Raw genomic sequence first — 25,146 nt, 5'->3', positions numbered from 1 at the left:
GAAGGCTGGGCTGCAGAGGCCGGCCCTGCTGCCAGCTCCGGGCTTTACGGCCAACAGCCACAGGACCAGCATCAGCACGGCCCGGCCCGGCGGGAGCCGCAGGGCCGGGCACGGGCACCCGCAGGGAGCGCTTTGGGTCAGCACAGCCGCTCCACCAATCCGCCCGCACTCACGCAGAGCACGGGGACACGCTGTTCTGGTCTGGCCTGGAACTGAGCACGGGACGTGCCTGCTGCGCGGACTGCGCTGCAGGGCAAGTGCTCCACATGGAAAGCTCTTCTGAGGGAGACGGGGGAGGGGCAGAGGGAGGAGAAACTGGCCCAGGGCCTCCGGGGACCTGCCGCCAGCTGAGTGAGTGCAGGGACGGCGAGTCGGGGCCTGGGGGGTGGCTGGGCTGCAGGAGGGCAGGCAGCCTGGGTGGGAGCGTCCTACGGGGAGGTGGGCAGATCCCACAGAGAGCAGCGGGGTCCAGACCCCTGAGCAGGAGGAGGAGGCTGCAGGCTGAGGGGCAGGCAGCGCTGGGAGGGCGGCCGGGGGACCCTCTGCCAGCACCCCTGCGTCCAGGCACTGCACCGGGTGCAGGAGGGCTCCCGGTGCCCACCCTGACACGGAGGGCGCACTGCTGGCTGCCTGCACCTCCCCAGTGCCCGGCCCTGGCCCCAACCTCAGAGCCGAAGGCACCTGTGCCCCACGGCCGGCCCAGGGCGCACCCATCTCCGCGGAGGGCCCCTTCCCGCCCGGCCAGTGTGCGCGGAGGGCAGTCAGGGTGGCCAGGACGCTGCGCAGGCCCACCCCAACAGGCCGCGGCACTCACTGTGCTGACTTCAGCGGAGCGCGAGGGCCGGCGGCGTGGGGGCTACGCACACGGACGCCGCGCGGGGTTGGGTCCATGTGACGCTCAGCACACGCAGGGCCAGCCCGGCACGGCAGACCCTTCCGTCCGCGCGCACGCGTGTCTGCTTGTGACTGGCGGCTGGGAAGGGGCGGGCTGGTCCTGACCCGGGAGCCAGGCCACCAACAGGACCTCACACCCTCTGCCATGCGGGTGCTGCAGGGCACAGGCCTGTCCGGGGAAGGTGGGGCCGTGACCGGCCACGGGTGCCCACTCCGTCCCCCGCTGGCTGCTGCCCCCCACCTCCCCACGCGCCTGGGCCCGCGGCCACTGGCCACCCTCGGCCGTGGCTCCGCACTCGCGTGTGCGGCTGGCCTGGCTCCTGCTGGGGCGGGGCCTGGGCCAGCGGGAAGCTGCACTCTCCCGGGCGGCCCCTTCCTCCTCCTAACCCCCCCTGGATGCCCCTGTGGCTTGTGGCACTTCCAACAGACGTGCACATTCACTGACATTTGGAGAAGGCGGGCTCGGTCTCCCAGACAAAGGCTGGCCAGGCCCTCGCTCTCCGCGGGAACCTGCTGGCTCTCACTCTGCCCGTTTCTCCAGGAAAAGGGTCTCGTCAGTGTCTCAGGAACCTGTCCTCTCTGCGACCCTGAGCACACCCGCCTGCTCCGCCCCTCCTGGGCCCAACGCGGCTCCAACACAAACCGAACTCAGAGCCCACGTTCACGCAGCGTCGGCAAGAGTCCGGTCCGGCCAAGCAGGCCTTTCCTGACACCTGGTTCAGAGCCACGTCCCGCTTCTGCGCAGCGGGCATCCGACCCTGCTGCCCTCACGGACACGCAGCACCCTCTGGCTTTGTTCTAACCCGGACACCACAGGCTCTCAGGCTGTGCCCTCTCCACCGCCCCCTGCCCCCTCCACCGCCACCCTCCACTGCCCACTGCCCCCTCCACCGCCACCCACCACTCACCGCCACCCTCCACCGCCCACCACCCCCTGCCCCCTTCACTGCCCTCACCCTCCACCGCCCCCTGCCCCCTCCACCACCACCCTCCACTGCCCACTGCCCCCTCCACCACCACCCACCACTCACCGCCACCCTCCACCACCCACTGCCCCCTCCACTGCCCCCACCCTCCACCGCCCACTGCCCCCACCCTCCACCGCCCACTGCCCCCTCCACCGCCACCCTCCACCGCCCACTGCCCCCTCCACCGCCCCCTGCTCCCTCCACCGCCACCCTCCACCGCCCACTGCCCCCTCCACCGCCACCCTCCACCGCCCCCTGCTCCCTCCACCGCCACCCTCCACTGCCCACTGCCCCCTCCACCGCCACCCACCACTCACCGCCACCCTCCACCGCCCACTGCCCCCTCCCTCCACCGCCCACTGCCCCCTCCAATGCCACTTTCCACTGCCCGCTCCGCCACCACCCTCCGCCGCCCACCACAGTGACACTTTACCATCTCCTGCGCCACATCGTCCGGCGTCTCCTTCTCCAGGTCGAAGGTAAACTCTATGGCCCCGTTGTCCTTGGGCTTGCCCTTCAGTTTCTTGGGGTCCTCCACCCAGAGCCGCAGGGCGATGGTGGACTTCCTGCCGTGGTCCTCCTCGGCCAGCTCCACCCTCACGCCCGTGTCCTCCGCGAAAAAGGCGTGGCTGAGCAGGTCCTTGATCTCGTACCTGGCGGGACAGAAAGGGCACACCTGCTGGGGAGGCCCTGCGCTCTGGACCGTCCGTCCATCCCGCCTGCTGCCCTGCTCTGCCCCAGGGGCCAGCACAGCCTACAGTGGACGCCCGCCTCCCGGGACAGGCCCGCCTCCCGGGGACAGGCCCGCCTCTGGGGACAGGCCCGTCCGGCACATCTCACTGGGCACACTGGGCCCTTCTCTATGGCGAGAAGAAAGCATGCCCGGGGGAGAGGCTCCCGGAGCCCGGAGGCCGGTCAGCCAGGTTGTGGAGAGACACGGCCGCCGCCGGCAGGGACCAGTGTCCCCTGGCTCCACAGGCCTGAGCGTGGTAACTGCAGGTTTGGGATGGACCACACAGATGACGATGAGCAGCCTGGAGCCCAGGAGAGAGAGCAGGACGAGCCGCATGGGGAGGCTGGGCACAGGAGGCTGAGCCAGGGAGGCCGGGCAGGGGGAGGCCGGGAACGGGGAGGCCGGGCACAGGGAGGCCGGGAACGGGGAGGCTGGGCACAGGGAGGCCGGGCATGGGGAGGCCGGGCACAGGGAGGCCGAGCATGGGGAGGCCGGGCACGGGGGGGCACAGGGAGGCATGGGGAGGCCTGGCACGGGGAGGCTAGGCACAGGGAGGCATGGGGAGGCTGGGCAGGGAAGACCGGGCACAGGGGTGTCCTTCAAGTCGGAAACAGAAGGATCCACCAGAGTCAACACAGAGAAAAGACAAGGGGCAGAGCGAGGCCCCAGGAGCCCCCTGGTGGGCAGGAAGGAAGGGGGCTCCAGGATTCCCCAAAGCCCAAGGCTGGCTCTCGGAGGCGGCCGAAGCCTCCGCAGCCAGCTGGAAGGGTTTCCGGGAGAAGTGCCCAGGCCGGCGCCGCTGGGACTCACCGCTCCTCCTTGTTTTTGCAGATGCACTCCCCGATGATCTCCTTGATCTCGGGGTCCTGCACTTTCTCAAAGCTGGCCGGCTTGATGCCCTGCGGGAGGAGCAGAGTCACCCTGCGGGGTCCCACTGCTCACACGGCCCCGGGGCCCAGGCAGGAAGTGCACCGGCTTCGGGTGGGGGGCCGGCGGGCGTGAGCGGGGGAGAAAGACTGGGACCCACGCCCTCTGTGGAGGAGGTTGGGCACGGGGAGGTGCGTGGAGGAGGTGGGCCGGTGGATCTGCCCAGGGGGCTCGGAGGCCGGAGGAGGAAATGCCCGCACAGGCCGGCCTTTCTCCCCCCTCATTCCGGGAGCCGAGGGCACGATCTGTAGGCACCGCAAGGGCCGCCGAGACCTGCCACTGAGGTACCGCAGGGCTGGCTTCCCAGGCCCGGAGCTCAGGCTTCTGAGAACGACTGTGCTTTGCAGTTCCCCCACCTGGGGCTGTGGAGCGACCCGGCCAGGTGACCGTGAGGCGGGGTGCCAGGGTGGGAACAAGCCTCCTCTCGGACCAGAGCCCAGCGGGATCGCGGTGCGGGCAGAACGCAGACACCGCTGCAGGGAGGGGCCAGGCCGCGGGGTGTATCTGTCCGCGGGGCGTGGCGCTGCCTGAGCGATACCCGGGGGTTAATGTGTAAACACACTGAGGGCTCAGCCGTCCCGTCCTCTCTCCTTCAGCAACACCCACCTCCGCAGCCTGTCCCGTGTCCTTTTTCTGCACAGAATGGGGCACACATCCCCACAACGAGGGAGGGCAGGCGCGGGCAGACGGAAAATGCAGGACCCCAGCAACCCGCAGGCCAGGGGAGGCCCCTGCGCCCACCAAGCCGGACCCCGGGACCACACCGGAGCCAGTGGGGCCGTGCTGTGTCTGACGCGGGCGAGTCTGACAAGGGACCCTGAGCTTCAGGAGCGAAGAGGGCTCCCCGCTGCCAGGGGGAAGGGCGGCCCTGTGGGCGGGTGCCAGGACCTCCATGGCGGGGGCACACTGTCACACCTCTGAGCACCGGCGCCCCTAGGCCAGCAGACTGCGCCGGAAGAACAGGCGCTGCTCTGGAGGACGGAGTCTGGGCTCGCTGCACGAAGCCGGGAGCTGACAGCACAGGGACCCACGGAGCCTGGGCGGGTGTGGTGCCCCAGGAGTAAGCTGGGTGTCACTGGCCCGAGGACACCCTGAGGGTCGGGAAACTCGCTCCCGGCTGCTCCAGGGGACAGGCAGCCTGGCTGTGCCTGCTTTCCCAAACCACGGTGCCACGGCGCCTCGGGACCCGGGCCCGGGCCTGACAGGGCAGGGGGGCTGCTGGAGAACAGGTGGCCAAGGGCACACCCTCGGGGCTCTGTCCGTCGCCCCAGGCCAGCAGGTGGGCCAGAACAAGGGTCTCCAGGCGACTCCTCCCACCCAGAGCCAGCACCAGGTCTGGCTGGGCACCTGCTCTCAGCCCCGCCATCCTGAAGGAATGCCCACAGCTTCTCCTGCCAGCAGCACAGGGGGCGCACCAGCCGTGGGTCCTGACCACCCAGGGCCTCCACCCGAGCCCTACTCTCCTGCCTCCAGGCCCGAGCAGCACACAGGAGGGCTCCGAGCTCACACATGACCACTAACTCAGAACTGAGAACCAAAGGAGAGAGCCGAGCGACCTCCCAGGATGGCTCGAGAGTGTGCAATGGGCTGGTGCCTGGGGTACAAGAACCAGGCTCCTCTGCAGAAGCCAGGAGCCCTGGAGGGGAGTGCCATCCGGGGAGCCCACCCAGAGTGCAGGCGCAGACAGGGACAGCCACGCCCGCGGCGCTGCGTCGACACTGCCCGGGCTCCCGCAGGCAGAGGGCTGCATAGGGAGAACGGTGGTCTCCGATAAAATCCTGGGCACACGCCAGGAGACACCAGGGCCCTGGTCTGTCCCTGTCTGCGCCTGCGCAGCCCCTGGCATGGCCTGGAGGTGGGCTCCAGCCTTGCAGCGCTGAGGCCCGGGCAGCCCCGGGCACTGTTCCCAGCACTCGCATCACTGCCGCTGAGGCTGCCCCCTGCAGCCCGGAGGCCTGTGCGCCTGCCTCCTCGTTCCCCCTCCGTGACACAGCGTGCCCTCCTCTCACAGCAGCTGTGACTTCCCCAGGCGCCCCCCGCGGGCACTCACGCAGGTGACCTTCCGGTAGATCTGCGCAGCGTTCTGGCACTCGGAGTAGGGGTACTCCGAGGTGGCCATCTCCAGCATGCACATCCCGAAGGCGTACACGTCCACTGACTCGTCGTAGTGCTCCTCGTACATCTCGGGGGCCATGAACTCGGGGGTGCCTGTGCCGGGAGCAAGAGGTGCAGGATCAGCGGCCGGCGGCCAGAGCCCGCCCCATCACATGCCGCGCAGCAGGTCCCGGAACCCTGATTCCGACAGGACTGTTCTGTAGACAGAGGTTCCCAAAAACCTGCCGGGACCCTCCTGGTTCCGGCTGGACCAGCCCTCGGAGCGGGCAATGCTGGGTGCCTCTCGGGCAAAGCACAGCCCCGTCCCCTCCGCAGGCCCAGGGACCAGAACAGACAGAGCCGTGCCAGCACAGAGCTGCTGAAGTGGCAGGAGCCGGGAAAGCCCCAACAGCCCGCCAGGCACAGCCCACAGCAGAGCGTGGGCGGCAGCCCCGGACGGGCACGGCACAGGGTCGCTGGTGGGCAGGTCCAGGTGGAGACGGTGCGTTCTGAGCACACCAGTTTTCAAATAATGTTCCCTCTGAATGTTAAGGCCGTGAAGACTTACCCGAGGCAGAGTAAAATACACAAAATACACGTGCGTGCACACGCTGACCCTGGTGCGCGGCCGTGAGCAGACGGGACTCACCTGGCAGCTGTGACCACAGCGATTTTCCTTAGTGACGCTGGTCTAGGGCTTTAACTTTTCTATAACCTTTTTGCTCTAATAATCACACTCCCTTTGTGAGAGCAAGTTCACCTGAGCACCTGTCACACTAACCACCAAGGGGCATCCTCTTCAGGGAGGCTGCTCTTGGACTCCCCGCTGACACGGGAGGTTTTCTGAAGCCCAAGTTTTTAAAAGCAAAATGCCATGAACTGGCTGTTGTGTCAGAAAGCATATGGCGGGAGGGGGAGTGTCTTCCAAATGTTCATACCTCAGCCCTGGCCTGCGTGGCTCAGTGGTGGAGCACCATCCCAGCACTGAAAGGTCGCAGGTTTGATTCCCAGTCAGGGCAATGCCTGGGGCTGCGGGCTTGATCCCCAGCAGGGGGCGTGCAGGGGCAATATTTCTTCCTCTCCCTCTCCCTTCCTCTGTGGGCTCAGAGGAGGAAGAGGAAGGCAGAGGCACACAGCCAGCAAACCAGCCCCACAGTGATGCCCCAGACCCGCCCACAGAAGCACTGGTCACTCCAGGCCCCAAACACCTGGGTCCTCACATGCAGGGGGGCAGGGGGTTCCCCACCTGCAGAGGCCGCCCCCGCTCCTACTCCTGAGTGCCATAGCTCACAGGCACCAGCAGCCTCACCACCGACCCACAGCCCAGCAGGCCGGGAGCCCCAGCCTGGCTGAGGGCAGAAGGCGGCAGCCTGGGAGAGCGGAGCGCACCTATCACACTCTTGGCAAAGGACGCTCTCTTGAGGGTGGCCAGGCCCAGGTCACCGATCTTGACGGAGCCGGTGGGCCCGGTGATGAAGATATTGTCGCACTTGAGGTCGCGGTGGATGATGGGGGGCGTGCGGGTGTGCAGGAACAGCAGCCCCTTCAGGATCTGCCGGCACCAGCTGCGCAGCACCTTGGGCTTCATCACCTTGAACCGCTTCAGGTACCTGCAGGGAGGGCGCCGTGAGGTCCCGCTGCCGTGTGAGAAAGGCTTCCCGCTGCGGTGGGCGTGCGTGTCACCCACGGCACCCTGTGAGGCAGGAGTGCTGCGGACGCAGGCAGGACCGCCGGCTGGCTGCGTGGCCGCCCGGACCCGGCCCCCGAGGCCGCGGCAGGGAGCGCTGGCTGTGTGGCCGCCCAGCCCAGCCCCCGAGGCCGCAGCAGGGAGCACTGGCTGTGTGGCCGCCCGGACCCGGCCCCCGAGGCCACGGCAGGGAGCGCTGGCTGCGTGGCCGCCCAGCCCAGCCCCCGAGGCCGCGGCAGGGAGCACTGGCTGTGTGGCCGCCCGGACCCAGCCCCCGAGGCCACGGCAGGGAGACCGGACGCTGGCTGTGTGGCCGCCCGGACACGGCCCCCCGAGGCCGCGGCAGGGAGCGCTGGCTGCGTGGCCGCCCGGACCCAGCCCCCGAGGCAGTGGCAGGGAGTGCTGGCTGCGTGGCCACCCAGCCCAGCCCCCCAGGCCGCGGCAGGGAGGCCGGACCGCTGGCTGCGTGGCCGCCCGGACACGGCCCTCCTGAGGCCCGCAGCAGGGAGGCCGGACTGCTGGCTGCGTGGCCGCCCGGACCCAGCCCCCGAGGCCGTGGCAGGGAGCGCTGGCCGCGTGGCCGCCCGGACACGGCCCCCCGAGGCCGCGGCAGGGAGCGCTGGCTGCGTGGCCGCCTGGGGCCGGCGGGACGCACTCACGTCTTGAGCGTCCCGGAGGTCATGAGCTCGGTCACCAGCACGATGCAGCGCTTGCCCTTGGCGCTGGACTCCCAGAAGTCGTAGAAGCGCACGATGTTGGGGTGCTGCAGGCCCTTGAGCATCTCGGCCTCCTCCTTGAACCGCTGCCGCTCGAGCTTGGTGAGCTTCCGGTCCTAGAGAGAGACACACAGCTGCCTGGTCATCCCAGGGGTCACTCCCTCATTTCCTTTTGTCAGGGAGCAAGGCGGGGGGGGAGGGGGGGAGAGAAGGGAGGGAATGAGGAGGGGAGGGGTGAGGAGGGGAGGGAGAGAGGGATAGGAAGGGAAGAGGGAGAGGGAAAAGGGGAGGAGTGGAGGGGAAGGGAAATGGAGGGGAGGGGAGGGAAGGAGAGAGGGGAAGGAGAGAGGGGGAGGAGAGGGAAGGGGAGGAGAGGGGCAGGGGAGGTGAAAGGAGGGGAGAGGGAAAGGGAGAGAAGGGAAGAGGAAAGGAGGGGAGAGGGGAGGGGAAGGGAAAGGAGGAGGGCAGGGGGAGAGGGAAAGGAGGGGGAGATAGAGGGGAGGGGGGGAGGGGGAGCCACCCTGAGGAGGAGCCCCTAGCTCATCAGAAAGATCTCTACCCTGGTGTGGGTGGCTCAGTGGTTAGTGTTGTGCAGTGCACTGAAGGGTCACAAGTTCAGTTCATGGGTGGAGGCACACACCCAGGCTGTGGGTTCAGTTTCTAATTGGGGCACACACAGAGGCAACTGACGGATGTTTCTCACATCGATGTTTCTCTCTCCCCGGATTCAATGGAAGACACATCCATGGTGAGGATTAAAAAAGAAGCTCTGCAGAGACCCAGCGCCTCCAGCCACTGCAGTGCCAATGCTCCCTCCGGCCACGCCTGGTGCCCGGGCCCTGGCTCTGGTGCTGCAGAAGGAGGCGAGGACTGGGACTCTGAGGGCCTGCTCATGGCCACGGCAACGACAGCCAGAAACCCGGGCGGGATGGAGCTAGCGGCAAAGGAGGAAGGCCAGGTCGCAGGCCGCTCCCGTCGGGGCTGGGGCAGCACACACACTGGGGGCCTGGGCCCGCAGCACATGGGAACACACTCCAGCACCCCAAGCCAAGGCTACACCTGACCCCACACCTGCCACCACCCAGGCCCTGCCTCGTCGTCCCAGCAGCCTCTTGTATCCACCTTCCCCTCACAGATCAGCCCCACCTCGGCCCAGCACCCTCTCCCACACACCCCCAATGTCGCCTCTGTCCCAGTCCGACGGCAGAGCCTGGCAGCACACGCCTGGCGCCCGCCAGAGGAGCCCTAGGAACAAACACCGCTGTGGGTGGGCGGGAGCGGTGGGTTGCAGGAGACAGAAGAGGTGCATGCGGACAGAGGGTGGGAGAAAGCAGAGCTGAAAGGAAACACAGGCCTGGACTCCTGGGATATTTCCAAAAGAGCCCAACGGCATAAATATTCCAGCAAACCCAGAGAGGAGACGGGAGGGGCTGGGGTCACCGGGTTATGGGGTTCTTTCCCAAGTGGTGCTCTGAGCATTAGGCACCCTTCCCCACAAACGCCATCAGCCTCTTCGTGCAAAGTGGGCCCGCCAGCACGAGCACCACGGAGCAAAGGAATGCCAGGAGGAACAAAGACAACTTCGAGAACATCTAGCTCATGCCCTCTAAGGTCGGAGAGGCTGACACATATCAACGAGAGAAAGCTTCTACTGAAAAAGGAGCAATTGAAATGCTCGGAGAACCACATCAAAATTACAACTAAAACAGAACTGCCTCATTCAGAACCGCCTGGGACTGGGTTGAATGGAAGCCCTGCAACTAGAGAAGCAAACAACGCACACTGAGGCTGGTGGGCGGGGCGGAGGCCCAGACCAGCTGGTGCAGCACCACCTCTGGTGTTTTTACATCAGGAGGGAGGTCTCAGCTGCAGAGGCTTCCCGTGAGGAGCAAGGAATCCCAGCCCCACACTGGACACACAGTCTGGGGTTCCAGAGCTGAGAAGGTAAGTTCCCGTAACTCTGGGCTATAAAAACCAGCAGGGATTGTAGCTGAGTGACACAGATGGAGACCAGGTGTTCCTCTTAAAGGGCCAGGCGCACGGACTTGCATGGAATCACACCTTCTGAGCTCCAGCACCAGGTGGCTTCAGGGGACCCAGGGACATACGGGGAGGAACTAGACTGTCTGTTATTGGAGCAGGAACTCAGGGGCAGCTTTCTCCCAGATCAGGGAACTCACAAGGGTCATTGTTCCTGTGCTGGGACCTCCTGTGTCAGGGAGCTAACTGGCAGTCATATCTGAGCCTCCATCTGCCTAGAACACACTGTTCACTCTGCCCTGGGGATTCTGAGACCCGCCCCATCCAATCTGCAGCCCACCCAAGCTGTTTGCAGTGGTTTTTCCATGTGAATGGCCTGTCCTGGCTCAGGCCTCCGATTTTGCTAAAATCTCTCCAAAAGGCAGTAGCTGGTGTCAGCGTGCCCCAAACCTATCAGTAAAAGGTTCAAGACTCAGCAATGCCGAAACCGGTTTGGCTCAATGGATAGAGCGTCGGTCTGAGGACTGAAAGGTCCCAGGTTTGATTCCGGTAAAGGGCATGTACATTGGTTGCAGGCACATCCCCGGCGGGGGTAAGCAGGAGGCAGCTGGTCGAGGTTTCTCTCTCATCGACGTTTCTAACTCTCTATCCCTCTCCCTTCATCTTTGTAAAAAAAATCAATAAAATATATTTTAAAAAAACCACACACACACACAAAAAAACCTCAGCACTAGCACCGGGCTGCCTTGCTTCACAGCTGGGCCTCGCCAGGGCACATTCAAGCCCAATACAAGTAGCAGCTTTGGCAGACCTCTCTGTATCTGTCGCCAGGTGGCCCCAGGCAGTGGCTAACTTTGCACTTCCCGGGAGGCCCTAGAGCCAGTGCCCTAGGTGGACAACTTCAGACCACACGAAGACCACACCAGACTACAACTCTACACATCCACAAGCAATGCACCCAAGGGGCAGACTCAGTGAGCACCAAAGCCCCACTGAAGCAAGTCCTGCTCCATAGGGTGCCTCCTATACAGCTGCTCTTCCACTGTAGTCCCAACCGGTCCTCAGCCAATTGACTTTCAGGCAACAGCAATAGAGGTTCAACTACAAGACTGTACACTAAGCCCACACAAGGTTGCACCTGGAGTTCCCAGCTCAGGTGACTGGGGAGGCTGAACACTAGGCCCTACGGACACCTACTACATAAGGTCACCCTACCAATTCCAGGAGACTAGAAGCTCTACCTGATACATGGAAACAAACACAGGGAAGCAGCCAAAATGTGGAGACAAAGAAATGAAGGAAATGGAAGCAAGCAAACTACTGGATACAGAGTTCAAAACCATGAGTATAAGTTACTTAAGGATCTTCAGGAGAGCTTTAAAGGACTGAGAGAGAACTTCAAGGGACTTAGTGACACTATCAAGGATTTTACTGAGAATGTCAAAGATATGAGAAAAGACTATCAAGGATCTTACTGAGAATGTCAAAGACATGAGAAAGGACCAGTCAGAAATTAAGCATACACTCACTGAAATAAAAAATAATTTACAGGGATTCAATAATAGAGTAGATGATTCTCAGAATAAAATCAACATTTGGAATATGAGGAAGCAAAAATCAATCAGAGGAGCAAAAACTGACAACCAAATTAAAAAGTATGAAGGCAGTGTAAGAAGACTCTGGGACAACTTCAAGTGTACCAACATCAGAATTATGGGGGTGCCAGAAGAAGAAAGAAAGATATTGAAAACCTATTTGAAGAAATAATGACAGTAAACCTCCCCCACCTGCTGAAAGAAATAGACTTACAGGTCCAGGAAGCACAGAGAGTCCCAAACAAGAGGAACCCCAAAAGGCCCACACCAAGACACATCATAATGAAAATGCCAAGGGTTAAAGACAAAAAGAGAATCTTAAAAGCAGCAAGAGAAAAGCAGTTAGTTACCTACAAGGGAACTCCCATAAGACTGTCATCTGACTTCTCAACAGAAACTTTGTAGGCCAGAAGGGAGTGGCAAGAAATATTAAAAGTAATGAAAAGCAAGGACCTATAATCAAGATTATTCTATCCAACAAAGCCATCATTTAGAACTGAAGGTCAGATAAAGAGTTCACAGACAAGAAAATACTAAAGTAGTTCATCATCACCAAACCAGTATTACATGAAATGTTAAAGAGTGGTGGTGGTGGTGGTGGAGGAGGAGAAGGAGGAAGAGGAAGAGGAGGAGGAGGAGGAGGAGAAGGAGAAGGAGGAGAAAGAAGGAGGAGGAGGAAGAGGTAAAAATATGAACAATAGAATGGCAATAAATGCATAGCTCTCGTTAATTGAATCTAAAAATCAAAATAAACAAATAAGGAATCTAATGAACAAAATAAACTGATGAATAAAATAGAACCAGAGGCATGGAAACATGGAACAAACTGATGAATCTTAGAGGGAAAGGGGGGGGGGGGGGCAGGATAGATTAACCAATGATCTTATCTATCTATCTATCTATGAAAGCCTCTCCACATATAAAATCCTAAGCAACCGAAGGACCAGTTGCTATGATGCACACTGACCACCAGTGGGCAGACACTCAATGTAGGAGCTGCCCTCTGGTGGTCAGTGTGCTCCCACAGCCAACCTCCCATGGATGGCAAACCTCCTCAGGTCCCCCTCCCCAAGCTGGCCGGCCAACCTCCCGCGGTCCCTTCCTCCCCACAGCTAGCCAACCTCCTGCAGACACTCCCCCCAGCCAGCTGCCCCCCGCCCCCAAATCAGCCCCAATCACCGGCCAGGACAAGGGATCCCACTTGTGCATAAATTCATGCACCAGGCCTCTAGTGGACATACATGAATTACCGATGGACACAGGCAGTGGGGTGATGACACCTGAGGAGGGGGACAAGGGGAGGAAGAGGAGGAAGGCATCTGTAATACCCTCAACAATAACGATTTTTTAGAAAGGAAAGATAAATAGCCCCAGCAGGTTTGCTCAGTGAATAGAGCATCAGCCTGTGTACTAAAAAATACCAAGCTTGATTCTAGTCAAGGGCACACGCTTGGGTTGTGGGCTTGATCCCCAGTAGGGAGTGTGAAGGAGGCAGCCAATCAATGATTCTCTCTCATCACTGATTTTTCTCTCTCTCTTCCTCTCACATCCTCTCTGAGATCAATAAAAAATATATTTTAAAAGAAAGATAAATAAAACAGTTTTGAAAAAAGGAACAATCAAGAGCTCTTGAAAAATAAAGCTCAATATTTTAAAAAGATATTCTGTAACCCAAGGAAATATTAAATACAAAAATCAACTTTTATTTTTTTATTGTTGGCAGTATTACAGATGTCTTCCATTCTTTCCCCTTTACACACCTCTGCTCAGCCCCTACTGCTTGTGTCCGTGGCCTATGCATATCCTATATAGTAAAGAGGTAATATGCAAATTGAGCATCACTCCAACACACAAGATGGCTGCCCCCATGTGGTCAAAGATGGCCACCCCCTTGTGGACAGACACAAGATGGCTGCCACAAGATGGCCAGCTGGGGAGGGCAGTTGTGGGCAATCAGGCCTCCAGGTGAGTGCAGTTGGGGGGGGGGGGAAGACCAGGCCTGCAGGGGAGGGCAGTTAGGGGTGACCAGGCCAGCGGGGGGAGGGGGGGCAGTTAGGGGTAATTGAGCCAGCAAGGGAGAGTACAGCAGGGGAGGGAAGTTGGGGGCAATCAGACCTGTAGGGGAGGACAGTTAGGGGTGACCAGGCCTACAGGGGAGGGAAGTTGGGGTTGACCAGGCTGGCAAGGGAGGGCAGTTAGGGGTGACCAGATCAGCAGGGGAGGGCAGTTAGGGGCAATAAGATCTGCAGGGGAGCAGTTATGCGTTGATAAGGCTGGCAGGAGTGGTTAGGGGGTAATCAGGAAGGCAGGCAGGCAGGCAGGCAAGTGGAACCAGCAGTCCTTGATTGTGGGAGGGATCCCTGATTGGAGAGGGTTCAGGCTGGACTGAGATACACGGGCGGGCGCGCGCACGCGCGCACACACACACACACACACACACACCATGCATGAATTTGATTATATAAGTTCTTTGATTTATCTCTCCTAGCCTCCCACCCCCCTATAGGAGGTATGTCGGTCTGTTCCATACTTCCATGCTTCGCGTCTTGTTTTGTTGGCCAGTTCATTCTGTCCATTAGATTCCACAAATAAGTGAGATCATGTGATATCTGTCTTCCTTAAATTGGCTTATTTCACTTAGCATAATTGTCTTCAAGTCAAAAAGTCAACTTTAATCTAGATAATAACATGGAAACACGTTTGACTCATCAAATATTTAAGAAAATACAAGTCAAGCCACAGACTGCGAGAAACTATTCCCAAAACAAGTATTTGACATGGGACTCATATGAACTCCTGCTGTTATCAGAAGTGAGGTTTCCCTTTCCCCACTGAGTACTGGGAGTCGTGTCTATGACATCTCAAAAAAAAAATAATAAATTTCTATGGCTGACATAGGAAGATGAATGATTTTTATCTGCATGGAATTGAATCCTTGGGTTTCTAAGGACCCATTTCCCTTAATCCAGTCCTGAAAGATGTGAGGCTGTGGATTCCGAACTAAAAGCAAAGCCAGTGTGCAGAGTGCCTGTTCTATGCTGGAATTGGGTCCACGTTAGCATCAGGCTCGTTGCAGTCCAGCAATCCATGGTGTGTGGGGTCCACGTGGCTGTGAATCACGGGGGAATGCAGGAGCCCAGGCCCCTGAAAGCCCCTGAGGAGCCAGGAGCACAGAAGGCAAGAGGGAGGACTCCTTTGTTTAGGAGACTAAGTCTCTCCAATCTTCCCATTCTGGCCAATGACCCGTCCCCAGGTGTGACTGATGGCCAGTACCTTCCCTGTTTCACCCAGACTTTCCTGGTCAGGTGTCTATTCTGCCCTGACCGGTGGCTCCCTGGGGAAGCTGAACAAATGGCTATGATATTTAGCCTTCCCTTTGCTTCATTCTTCATTCATAACTAGGTTTATTACAGCACCACTATAACTCAACGAGAGCAATGGATACGTGTCACAGGCGCGTATGAAAAGGCGCTCGGCATCCTGAGTCATCAGGAAGATAAATCCAGCTACAATCACAAGATCCCACTCCTGCCATCTGCAGAGTCATTCCAAGAAGGGTCATTCCAGCCCTGGATGGTGGTGAGCTGAGCCCTCTGGCACAGGCTGTTGGAAGTGCAGGTGGCACAAGCCTCAAAGAAGCCTTGGCAGCTTCACACCAGCTCTTGGCCCAGTCACACCCAACCAGGCCGCCACGCAGGACAGGCACACAGGGTTCAGAGCCGCTCCACTCAGAACAACCCAAACTCCAGAAAATGCCGGACTGTGGGGCAGAAACCAGAGCAGCACTTGCCTCCCATATGAACTCCTGCCTGTGCACTTACAATGTGTTTTATTATATGTCAGTCAGTGCCCAACTTTCCAAGTGTCAAAAAAATAAAGAGAAAACATCCAGAACCAAATGTGAGAAACAGAAGAGAAATGTCAAAACATGGAGACCCAGCTGAAAGTCCTGACAACACGGACCAGGAGGTCAGAGGGAAGGAGAGGAATCAGGAAGGAGAAGGAGATAAAGAAATAGCATTTTCCTGAGCTGAAAGCAGAACCATCCTATAAAATAAAATGCTAATATGCAAACAGACTGAACGGAGGAACGATTGGTCGCTATGATGTGCACTGAACACCAGGGGGCACACACGGAACATGCTGGGTGTGGGGGCAGCAGGCGGCAGTGCGGAACACGGTGGTATCAGCCGCAGTGAGATGGTGGAGCAGGTGAGGGGGCACCATTCGCTGTTGTCGGGGTGAGCCTCTAGTATAGGGGTGTCGAACTCAATCAGAGAAGGGGCCAAAATCTAAAATCCAGCCTAAATCGCGGGCCGAATGGTTTACTGAACAGTCATAAACTGACAATGTCATAAACTGACAGTGGAGTGCAGTGATGACACCGCGGTGCGGGCCACATTGCAAGGCCTGGCGGGCTGGATTTGGCCCGCGGGCCTTGTGTTTGACACGTGTTCTAGTAGTTCCTGAAAACTCCCGTGTGCTGCAGTCCCGTGGCGCCGGCCCCCCTGCACTGGAGCCACCGCTCACACCTGCTGCCGGCACTGGCGTGGTCCCAATCACTCGGTGCCTCCAACGGGTTTGAGCAGCAGCTGCCGGCTCGATTGCCCCTCAGGGTTCTCCACCTCTCCCTGCTCCTGAGGGGTAATCAGAGCAGCAGCTACCATTCACACTTGCTACCAGCACCGGCTGCCATCACTAGCCCCACTCGCCCCCACTGCTGGTGTCAGTTCCAATCGCTCTGCACCATCAGCAGGTGCAAGTGGGGCTGATGAGCGCATGGGAGCAGCATTGGGAGTGGGGCTCTGGCAGACAGGGGACTAGGGGCCGCAGTGGGAGGGGCCAGGCGGGGCATGGAGGATGGGCCAAGACCCACGCTGTGCCCACTGCTGCCTCACAGCCCACAGTTCCTTCCAAGATGCACGAATTCGTGCACTGGGCCCCTAGTCTCTCTCTGTGTGTGTGTGTGTGTGTGTGTGTGTGTGTGTGTATGCAAATTATCCCCTCGGGAGTTTGAATGCTTGCTATGACGTGCGCTGACCGCCAGGGGGTGGCATGGAACAAAGGAAGGCCCTGACCAGTAGCTGGGGAAGGGAGGCCTCAGCCAGCGGCCAGAAGGTCTGATTGGCCCTGATCACCAGTTAGGCCTAAGGACCCTACCCATGCACAAATTTCATGCACTGGGCCTGTAGTTTAGAATAAATGGAAAGATGACCCACCACCAAACCAGTTCCAGCGAAATTCAGACCCCTGAGGGCTGAGAGCAAGCCCTGCCCTCCTAGGAGGGTTTGTGTGGTTTAATTTTCTTTTCTTTTCTTTGGGGGGGGGGGGGGGGGAGGGGGGTAGCGCGTCTCATCAGCAATCAAGGGCACAGCCAATGAGGCAGCCTCCTCAAAGTGCTGATTCTGATGTGGAACTCTAGCCCCAGACAAACTGATGTCAAACCCAGGTCTGACTCTCAGATGCTGGAGAACTCAAAGGTAACTCTCCTTCTGCACAACACAAAAGAGTGAGTGTGGCAAGCTGTGCCCACCACCGAATGTAGCCATAGGGCAGTGCCAGCCACCAAACATGGCCATGGGGCTGTGCCTGCCACAGAATGTGGCTGCGGTGTTATGCTCACCACTGAACGTGGCTGTGGGGCTGTGCCCACCACCAAACGTAGCCGTGGGGCACCCCTGCACCATTCCTGCAGGGCAGCTGGCTCAGGACAATGACATTTCAGTGTCAATCCTTCCAAAGGCCTGCCCACGGATTCTCCAGGGAACTCAGACTTGCTTACCGTAGAAACTGAACTGTTTTTGCCAATATTTCAGCACCTGCCAGCAGCAAAGTAAAAGATTTCATTGTGGTCTCAGATTTGTGTTATATAAATAGCATAACTGACAACAACGAAGAGGGAGGAAGGTGCCCAGGACATGCTAGGCTCGTTCCGTGACCGACACAGGCCAGTGGTGACAAGGACATGGGTATGATGTGGAAGCCAGCTCTCCAGACAACGCCTCTCAGAGTGGGTGGGGAGAAGCAGGAGAAACAGACCTTATTGTATGTTCTAAGCCACAGGCTATTTTTACCTACGTGACACACTGCTTGGTAATTTAAAAGGTCAATTGGTGAGTGCTGCTCAGAGTCTCTCCCCCCCTGAGCTGGCCCAAATCCTTGACTCTGCTGATCGCCATGCCATCAGGGCCTCCATGGGGGCAGCTGGCATCGTCACTGCTGTGGGCTGAACGCATTCCCTGGCTTCTGGCAGGCTGTGGTCACACCCCAGGGCAGGAGGGAAGCTGCTGGTCCTGCGGGCCCTCAGATCCGGCAGCCAGGCTGCTCCTCAGGTGCAGTGGGGAAGGTGCTCTGCTGCTCACAGGGCCTCGCTCTGTCCATGCCCCAGACAGGTGGGCAGCCACAGACCAGCCTCCCTGCCAACAGGCCCTGATGCTGCCGGGATTAGAGGCTCCTATTCCCCCAAAGACAGAGAGAGCCAATCAGATTAAAAGGAGAAATCAGTGTGGACAATGCTGGCTTTCGTCTCCACAGAAAGAACGCCAAGGCAGTTGCAAATGTCACTTTGTCCCAGCATCACCCTCAGAGCGCAGGCAGCAAGCTGTGTGGGTGCTCCGGTCAGAGGGCCAAGCTGGCCAGGAATGGCAGCCCTGAGTATGAAGGCCCTCCCGCGTGGCTTAGGAGGCGCCAGCCCCGCCCCAACATTCCCGCCCCGAGGCTGAGCGCAGACCCAGAGGCCACCCTCCGCTCGTGGCCAGTCGTGTGGCCATCTCCTTCCAGCTAGGCAAAGCCACCCAACCCCATGAGGACAGAGCTGCCTAGGGACCCCAAGTCCAGCCAGGATATGGGATCCACACACACAGGGCAGAGGAATAAGCAGTGAGGAGGAGAGTGTCCAGAAGGAGCACAGCGTCTGGGATGACAACCTGGCCTGGGACCTCTCTCTGGCCCCATTACATCATAAATCAAACCAGAAAAGCTTAGAGATCCATCGCTTATACAGGGAAGTCAGCCCAGGACGGGACTCCGGGTGCCAAGTCAGCTCAGACCATGCAGCTGCAGGGGCAGGGTCGGCTGGCCCAGGAATGGGGCTCTAGGACAGGGCTGGCTCGGCAGAGAGGGCACAGCTTCATCCATCAAGATCCCTGCTCCTGGTGGGCATCCACTGGCCCAACTCAGTTACTAGACTGTCTCTGAGGCTCTGGGTTGCAGGTCTGGGCTGTGGATAACCTCATGGGAGCAGACAACAGCCAAGAAAACAGAAAAACATGCAATTACACCATGCCTTAAAAAAGGGGAGGGAAAGGTGGCAGCACCCGCCGGGGACACCCCTGGGCCAGGGAGAAGTTCCCAGGACCTGGGCGGAAGGCAGGGCAGGTATCCAGGGGGGAAGTATCCCTTAGCAGGTGTGAGGTCGGGGAGAGCAGGCCACCTGTGGTTTATGTCCTCAGGGGCCAGCTGGGAGGCTGGCAGCCCGGTGTGGGCTGGCCTGGCCCCAGCTCCCACCAGGGCCATCAAGGCAGAGACCTCGAGAGAGTGATATCTCACACTTTCGGGCTGTGACTAGTACCCTCCAATATTTACTGCCGTTTTAAAAATAAATTCACTTCTTTTAAACCCAAGTGCTTTCCTATCTCATCTGAGCAATAAAATATGTGAAATCACAGGTGAGTGGTATATGCTTTTGGTTTTTTTTAAATAATTTTTTATTTTTCAATTATAGTTGCCATACAATATTATACTACTTTCAGGTGTACACCCCAGTGATTTCTTGCTCCCTCTCTTCTCCTTCTGGCACCTCCAATGTTGGTATGCTTAAAGTTGTTCCAGAGGCTCCTTACACTATCTTTATAATTTTGGATTCTTTTTTCTTTTTGCTCTTCTGATTGGGTGATTTTTGCTTCCTCCTATTCCAAATTGCTGATTTGATTCTTGGCATCTTCTACTCTACTGTTGACTCCCGGTAACTTATTCTTCATTTTAGTTAGGGCCTCCTTCATTTCTGACCAGTCTTTTTTTATGTTGTTGATGTTTTCACTAATTTTCTTGAAGTTCTTAGTAAGCAACCATTATTTTAAACTCTGTATCTGATGGTTTGCTTGCCTCCATGTCACTTAGTTCTTTTTCTGGAGTTTTATTCTTTTCTTTCATCGGTGAGATATTCCTTTGTCTCCGAATTTTGGCTGCTTCCCTGTGTTTGTTTCTATGTTTTAGGAAGAGCTGCTTTGTCTCCTGGAACTGGTGGAGTGGCCTTGTGTAGAAGGTGTTCTGAAGGGCCCAATGGCTCAGCCTCCCATCACCTGAGCTGGGCACTCTAGATACACCCCTGTGTGGGCTGTGTATACTGTCTTGCTGTAGTTGGACTTAACTGCTGCTGGCATCACTAGGAGGAACTGACCTCTAGGCCAATCGGCTGTGGCAGAGGAGGAGCTGTGATGCAGGAGTTGATTCTATGGAGTAGCACTTGCTTCAGTGGGGCTCTGGTGCTCACTGAGTTCACCCCTTGAGCGTGTCCCTTGTGGATGTACAGAGTTGCAATCTGGAGTGCTCTGAAGGTGACCATAGGTGCACTGGCTCTGATCACTCGGCACGAGCTACAAAGCAATTTGCAGATGGCAGCTAATTGTGTTGGGCTTGGGGGTGCCAGGAGAGGCCAATCTGTGAACCACAGCTGGCTGCTGCTAGTGCTGGGCCCAGAGCTACTCTCTGAGAGGTACGTGCATGCTGAAGCCAGCTGCTGCTTGTTGGAGACACTTTAGGAAAATCTGAAGCCTGAGCCAGGACAGGCCATTCATATAGAAAAACCACTGGAAACAGCTTGGGTGGGGCTGCAAATTTGGGAGGGGCAGGGACTCAGAATCACCAGGGCAGAGCAAACAGTGTGAGCCAGGCTGATGGAGACTCAGATATGGCACCTGCCTGTGGGCTTTGTGGTTGGGAGGGCTCAGCAAAGGAGCAATGGCCTCTGCCAGCACTTCGGTCCAAGAGAAAGCTGCCCCCACAGCTCCTGCCCTGATGCCAACAACTTAGTTCCTCCCGTATGTCCCTGGTTCTTTTCAAGCTCCTGCCCCGCCGTGGAGCTCAGAGGCAGTGAGTCTGAGTAAGTTCATCCGCAGCCTCCGTCACTCAGCCACAATTCCCGCTGGTTTGTCCAGCCCCAAGTGACAGGGACTCCTCTTCCCGGTACTGGAGCTCTGGCTGATGGCTCTGCTGTGGGACTGGGATCCCTTGCTCCTCGGGGGGACCTCCATCACCAAGATCTCCTTCCGGATTAAAATAAAATGGCACATGTGGGTGTCGGACTAACCCATTCCGCCCCTCCTACCAGTCTCAATGTGCTTTCGTCTTTAATTCTCTAGTTGTAGGGCTTCCATTCAGCCAGCTTTCAGAGGTTCTGAATGATTGTGGTTCTGCAGTCGAGTTGTACTAGTGACTTTAATGTGGCTGTGGGAGGAGGCAAGCACCTAGGTTAACTTAGGACACCATCTTGCCCTCTTACGGTACAAGCTTTTTCTTTTTTCTAATTCACGTTTAAAATAAAGGCATTGTCATTAAAACAAGTGGTCCTCAGGAGTCCTCTGGCCACTGCTACCACTGAAGACATGCCCCTTCCCCCTCCTCTGTCTCCCCTCACCCCAGCAGGCCTGAGGAAGAGCCCGCTGGCAGGGGCTGAGGGTGAAATCTTGTGAACAGGCAGCTCAGGGAGGGCGAGGCACACCAACACACACAGCTTCCCTGTCAAGGAGCCAACGAGGTTATCATTCCCAGAGGACAGCCGAATGCGCTCCGGGCTCCTCACAGCGTTTGAACACTGCCTTTAGAGAGGGAAGGCGCACCAATCCCTCCAGACCAGTGTCTGCAGGGGGCCTTTGCTCTTTAAAAGCCATGCTGGGCCCCGGCAGTGTGGCTCAGGGGTTGAGCATCGATCCATGAACTGGGAAGTCATGGTTTTATTCCCCATCAGGGCACATGCCCAGGTTGCACACTCAATCCCCAGGAGAGGGTGTGCAAGAGGCAGCCAATCAATGATTCTCTCCCATCACTGCTGTTTCTTTCTCTCTCTCCCCCTCTCCCTTCCTTACTCTGAAATCAATAAACACATTTAATAAATAGAAATATTCTTAAGAGTAATGAAAGCCAGGGTCACAGACCCCTGTTCTTCCCTCCAAAGGTAGAGTCCCCATGAGCCAGGGGTGAGCTGGCCCCTCTGCCCTCGGTAAGAGGCTGTGCACGTGGCAGCTGGATCACTGCTCCGTCTCGGTCTGTGTCGTTACAAAGGAGCCAGCTCCAGCATTCTGTAAATGTTGGCATTACTTTAATGCTCTGAAACATCCCCAGGGCACCTGACAGTCTCTCTGGCCGTTCTGCAAACACGTGAAAGAAACCACAGCCCAGACCCACATTTCCACCCGCAGACCTAATGGAATGTTTTTCCTGAAAGTGGTACTGACCACCCGCCACACTCCTCTGCTCCAAGTCAGGGCTTACTGCAGTCTCCATGGTCACACAGCCTGATGGCGGCGTGTTCTGGATGAGTCACCAAACAGACAACAGATGTGACGGAACATGCACGTCTCCCAGCTGCGTCACACACCACCCACAGTGCACCTTCGCGCCGCAGGACTTCAGGCCAGCACTGCCTCTTGCTGGGGCTCCCGTCACGTCGGCCCGCAGGCGGGTGAGGGAGCAGACACACCTGAAGCAGAGCTGTCCAGACTCAACCTGAGTGTGTCCCCAACCGCCAGGAAGTACCATCAGGGCCTCCTCAGTGCGGCTGTCAGCCCACCCCAGGCTCCCCTGGGCCCTCCGTGATGGACATCGGGGATGAGGTCTCTCTCCACCCCCGCCGAGCCATGGGCCATGATCAACCTGCAGGGCCTCCCACCTCAGCCTGCCCCTCACCGTGGGCACAGACAGGGCATTGCTGGAAGCCATGGAGCGGGGACGGGCTGAGGAGGAGCCAAGAGTGGATGGGAGGCTGCCAAGTCTATGAGCTGGCAGTGTGGGGTGGGGAGCGTTTGTTCAGAGAGCACCCCCAGGGGCAGGAGCACCCACCAAACCTGCCCCAGGGACCGCAGGCCGCACGCGGGCCATGCAGCCCTGAACCAGACGCAAGGCAGTCCTGGGCAGGGACAGGGTCACAGAGGAATTGGTTTCTTCAAGGCCTCTCGGGTGGGATGAGGGAACCTCGAGGCCAAGACAGCAGACACCACACAGGACCAGGCATCACGGAGGGTTTCTCACATCAGCTCTAACCCCAGTGGCCAGAGCAGCAGGCCATCAAGTGTGAAACGCAGGCGAGAGCCAGCGAGAGCATGCGCACTGGCCACTCCCCCTGGGATGACCAGGACACGGAGACCCCCAGCAAGAACATCAGCACTCACCCAGGGCGGCCCTGCAGCACAGCACACGAAGGCTGAACAGTGGCCACTCCTGCAGCTGACCACATCACGAAGGGCCACCCCACCCCAGGCCCTGGGGACCCCTAAAGACAGATGTGGACACACCATGGGCAGAGGATCATGCTTGTAGGGAGAGGTGGGGCAGGACAGTCAATACCCCACACCCCAGCTCAACTCTTTGGGGTGGGGCCAGTCAAAAGCATCTGCCCAAAGGCTGGGGAACCCCAAATTAGCAAGGTTCTTATGACAGTCTGCTAAATTCTGTGGACCCTCCCCCAGAAAGCACACTTCCCTCCCCCACACACACCCTCCCCCGCTGCCCCCCGCCAGTGAAAGCTCAGACCTGCAGCTCTAGTGCTCGTGACCAGAGGGCAGGGACCTGGTGTCTCTGGCTGCAGGAGGCCCTGTCTGCCAGCCCTCTGAGCCCCACATTAAGTCACCTAGACCTCACTCTTCTGTCCAGAGGCCCTGGGCAGCCTGAGCCACCTACCACCAGACCTACGATGACCCGTGTCGACTGAGTGGAGATGCTGCAGGACTGAACATCCACGATGCCTCCTGGGCCAGACACTGTGCCGGAGTACGTTAGGGGCTGGGGCATCAACAGATAAACCAGCCCACGTGGTCAGGGCCACAAGGACCACAGAGGCCCAGGGCAGGTGAGGTAAGACTCTGTAGCTTACATCTGGCCCCACCCTGTGAACTAACTTCTTGGTTCTTCCTCAAGTTGGCAGCAAGAGCCTTGGGGCCACATTCCAAACCAGACAGCAATCACACAGTGCCCATGATGTGCTGAGACACCAGCTCCGTGTCTGACTCCACACTCAGCACGTTCTCCCCGAGAGCTCTGTAGTCCAAGACAGTCGCTATAAGCACTTCGCAGGCACTGGTCCGCACAAAGACACACACTGGACTGCGACTTTCACAAGGCAGGCTGTCTCAGTGTCAGCACAGGCACGGGACTGGGAGCTGAGATGCTGGACAAGCTGAGGTCTGACAGGGCTGCCGAGGGAGGTCTCGGGGCATGCCCAGGCTTTTCCTCTAGTCCAGGAGATAACACCAAACAGCAGAAAACCAAGAGGAAAAACCAGACAATAGCAACAAATCCCCCGAGGAATCAAATATTGTAGTGAACAGACACAGGCTGTACATTACTGTGATCGGTGTGGTTAAGAAAATATTAGATATTTTCTTAACCATAGAGAGCAAGATGGACAAGTTCACCAGAACTGACATGTACGAGATAAGAATAAAATTAGCCCGGCCAGTGAGACTCAGAGGTAGAGCATCGTCCCATGCACAGGAGGTCACAGTTCGATTCCTAGTCAGGGCACATGCCCGGGTTTTGGTTCAATCCCCAGAAGGGGGCATGCAGGAGGCAGCCAATCAATGTTTCTCTATCATTAATGTTTATTTCCCTCTCCCTGAAATCAATAAAAACTTTTTAAAATCTTTTAAAGAATCAAATGAAAGCTGGAACTAAGAAAAGAAACTCAAAAATGAGTTTAACAGAAGATTAGACATAGCTGAAAACAGGATCAGCAAACTGGAAGACATGTCAGTAGAAAATATAGAAAGTGAAATGTGGAGAGACAAATGGATGGAAAACATGGCAAAGAAAATTAAAAAAAAAACATACAGAACACAGTGAAAAAGTCCAAACCCAATGGATTTTTGGAAGAAGAGGGCATAAAAAATAGAACAAATGCAATATTTAAAATAATGCCCCAAAGTTTTGCAAAACTGAAATTCAAGATGTTATAAACCCGAAGCAAGTTAAATACAAAAAAACAAAAACAAAAAAAACAATAACAAAAAAAATCACACCCATACCAAGCCATATTACAATAAAAAACAAACAAAAAAACCTCCTGAAAACTGAAAACACAACGTCTTGGACACAGAATCACACAAGGCAGGCAGAGGGGATGGGGTAGAAAGAGTACAATGTTCTAAGACCTGTGAGTTTATATCAGACTTTAATAATCAATGCTGTAATCTCTAGTGGAACCATTAAGAAAACTGTAAAAAAATGCCTAACAAGCTTTCTAAGTGCAAGCTCTAAACTACCCAAAGCCTGGAGCTCCAAGAATGGTTCGTCCCATCACTGGGCAGACACATCTGAGACCACACCTCAGCTGTTAAAATCA

At 57.7% G+C, this 25,146-nt stretch overlaps 1 protein-coding gene across 10 annotated transcripts in view; it reads right to left on the bottom strand.

The window, feature by feature from the left end:
• WNK2 (WNK lysine deficient protein kinase 2) overlaps positions 1-25,146 on the bottom strand; it is a 111,322-nt gene that overhangs the window by 64,817 nt on the left and 21,359 nt on the right. For all 10 annotated transcript variants that reach the window (XR_014796330.1, XR_014796331.1, XM_084898999.1 and 7 more), the window contains exons 3-7: positions 7,963-8,135; positions 7,006-7,226; positions 5,573-5,730; positions 3,406-3,494; positions 2,296-2,515 (exon numbers count right to left, since the gene is read on the bottom strand). Coding sequence is in view for 8 of the 10 variants with exons in the window: in XM_084898999.1 (XP_084755125.1) it covers positions 2,296-2,515; positions 3,406-3,494; positions 5,573-5,730; positions 7,006-7,226; positions 7,963-8,135 (861 nt within the window). In the remaining 2 variants the exon portion in view is untranslated. The remainder of the gene's footprint in view (positions 1-2,295; positions 2,516-3,405; positions 3,495-5,572; positions 5,731-7,005; positions 7,227-7,962; positions 8,136-25,146) is intronic.

This window comes from Pipistrellus hanaki (assembly GCF_964339955.1).
Source record: "Pipistrellus hanaki genome assembly, chromosome: 11".
Lineage (NCBI taxonomy): Eukaryota > Metazoa > Chordata > Mammalia > Chiroptera > Vespertilionidae > Pipistrellus > Pipistrellus hanaki.
This window is presented reverse-complemented; position numbering and strand designations above follow the sequence as displayed.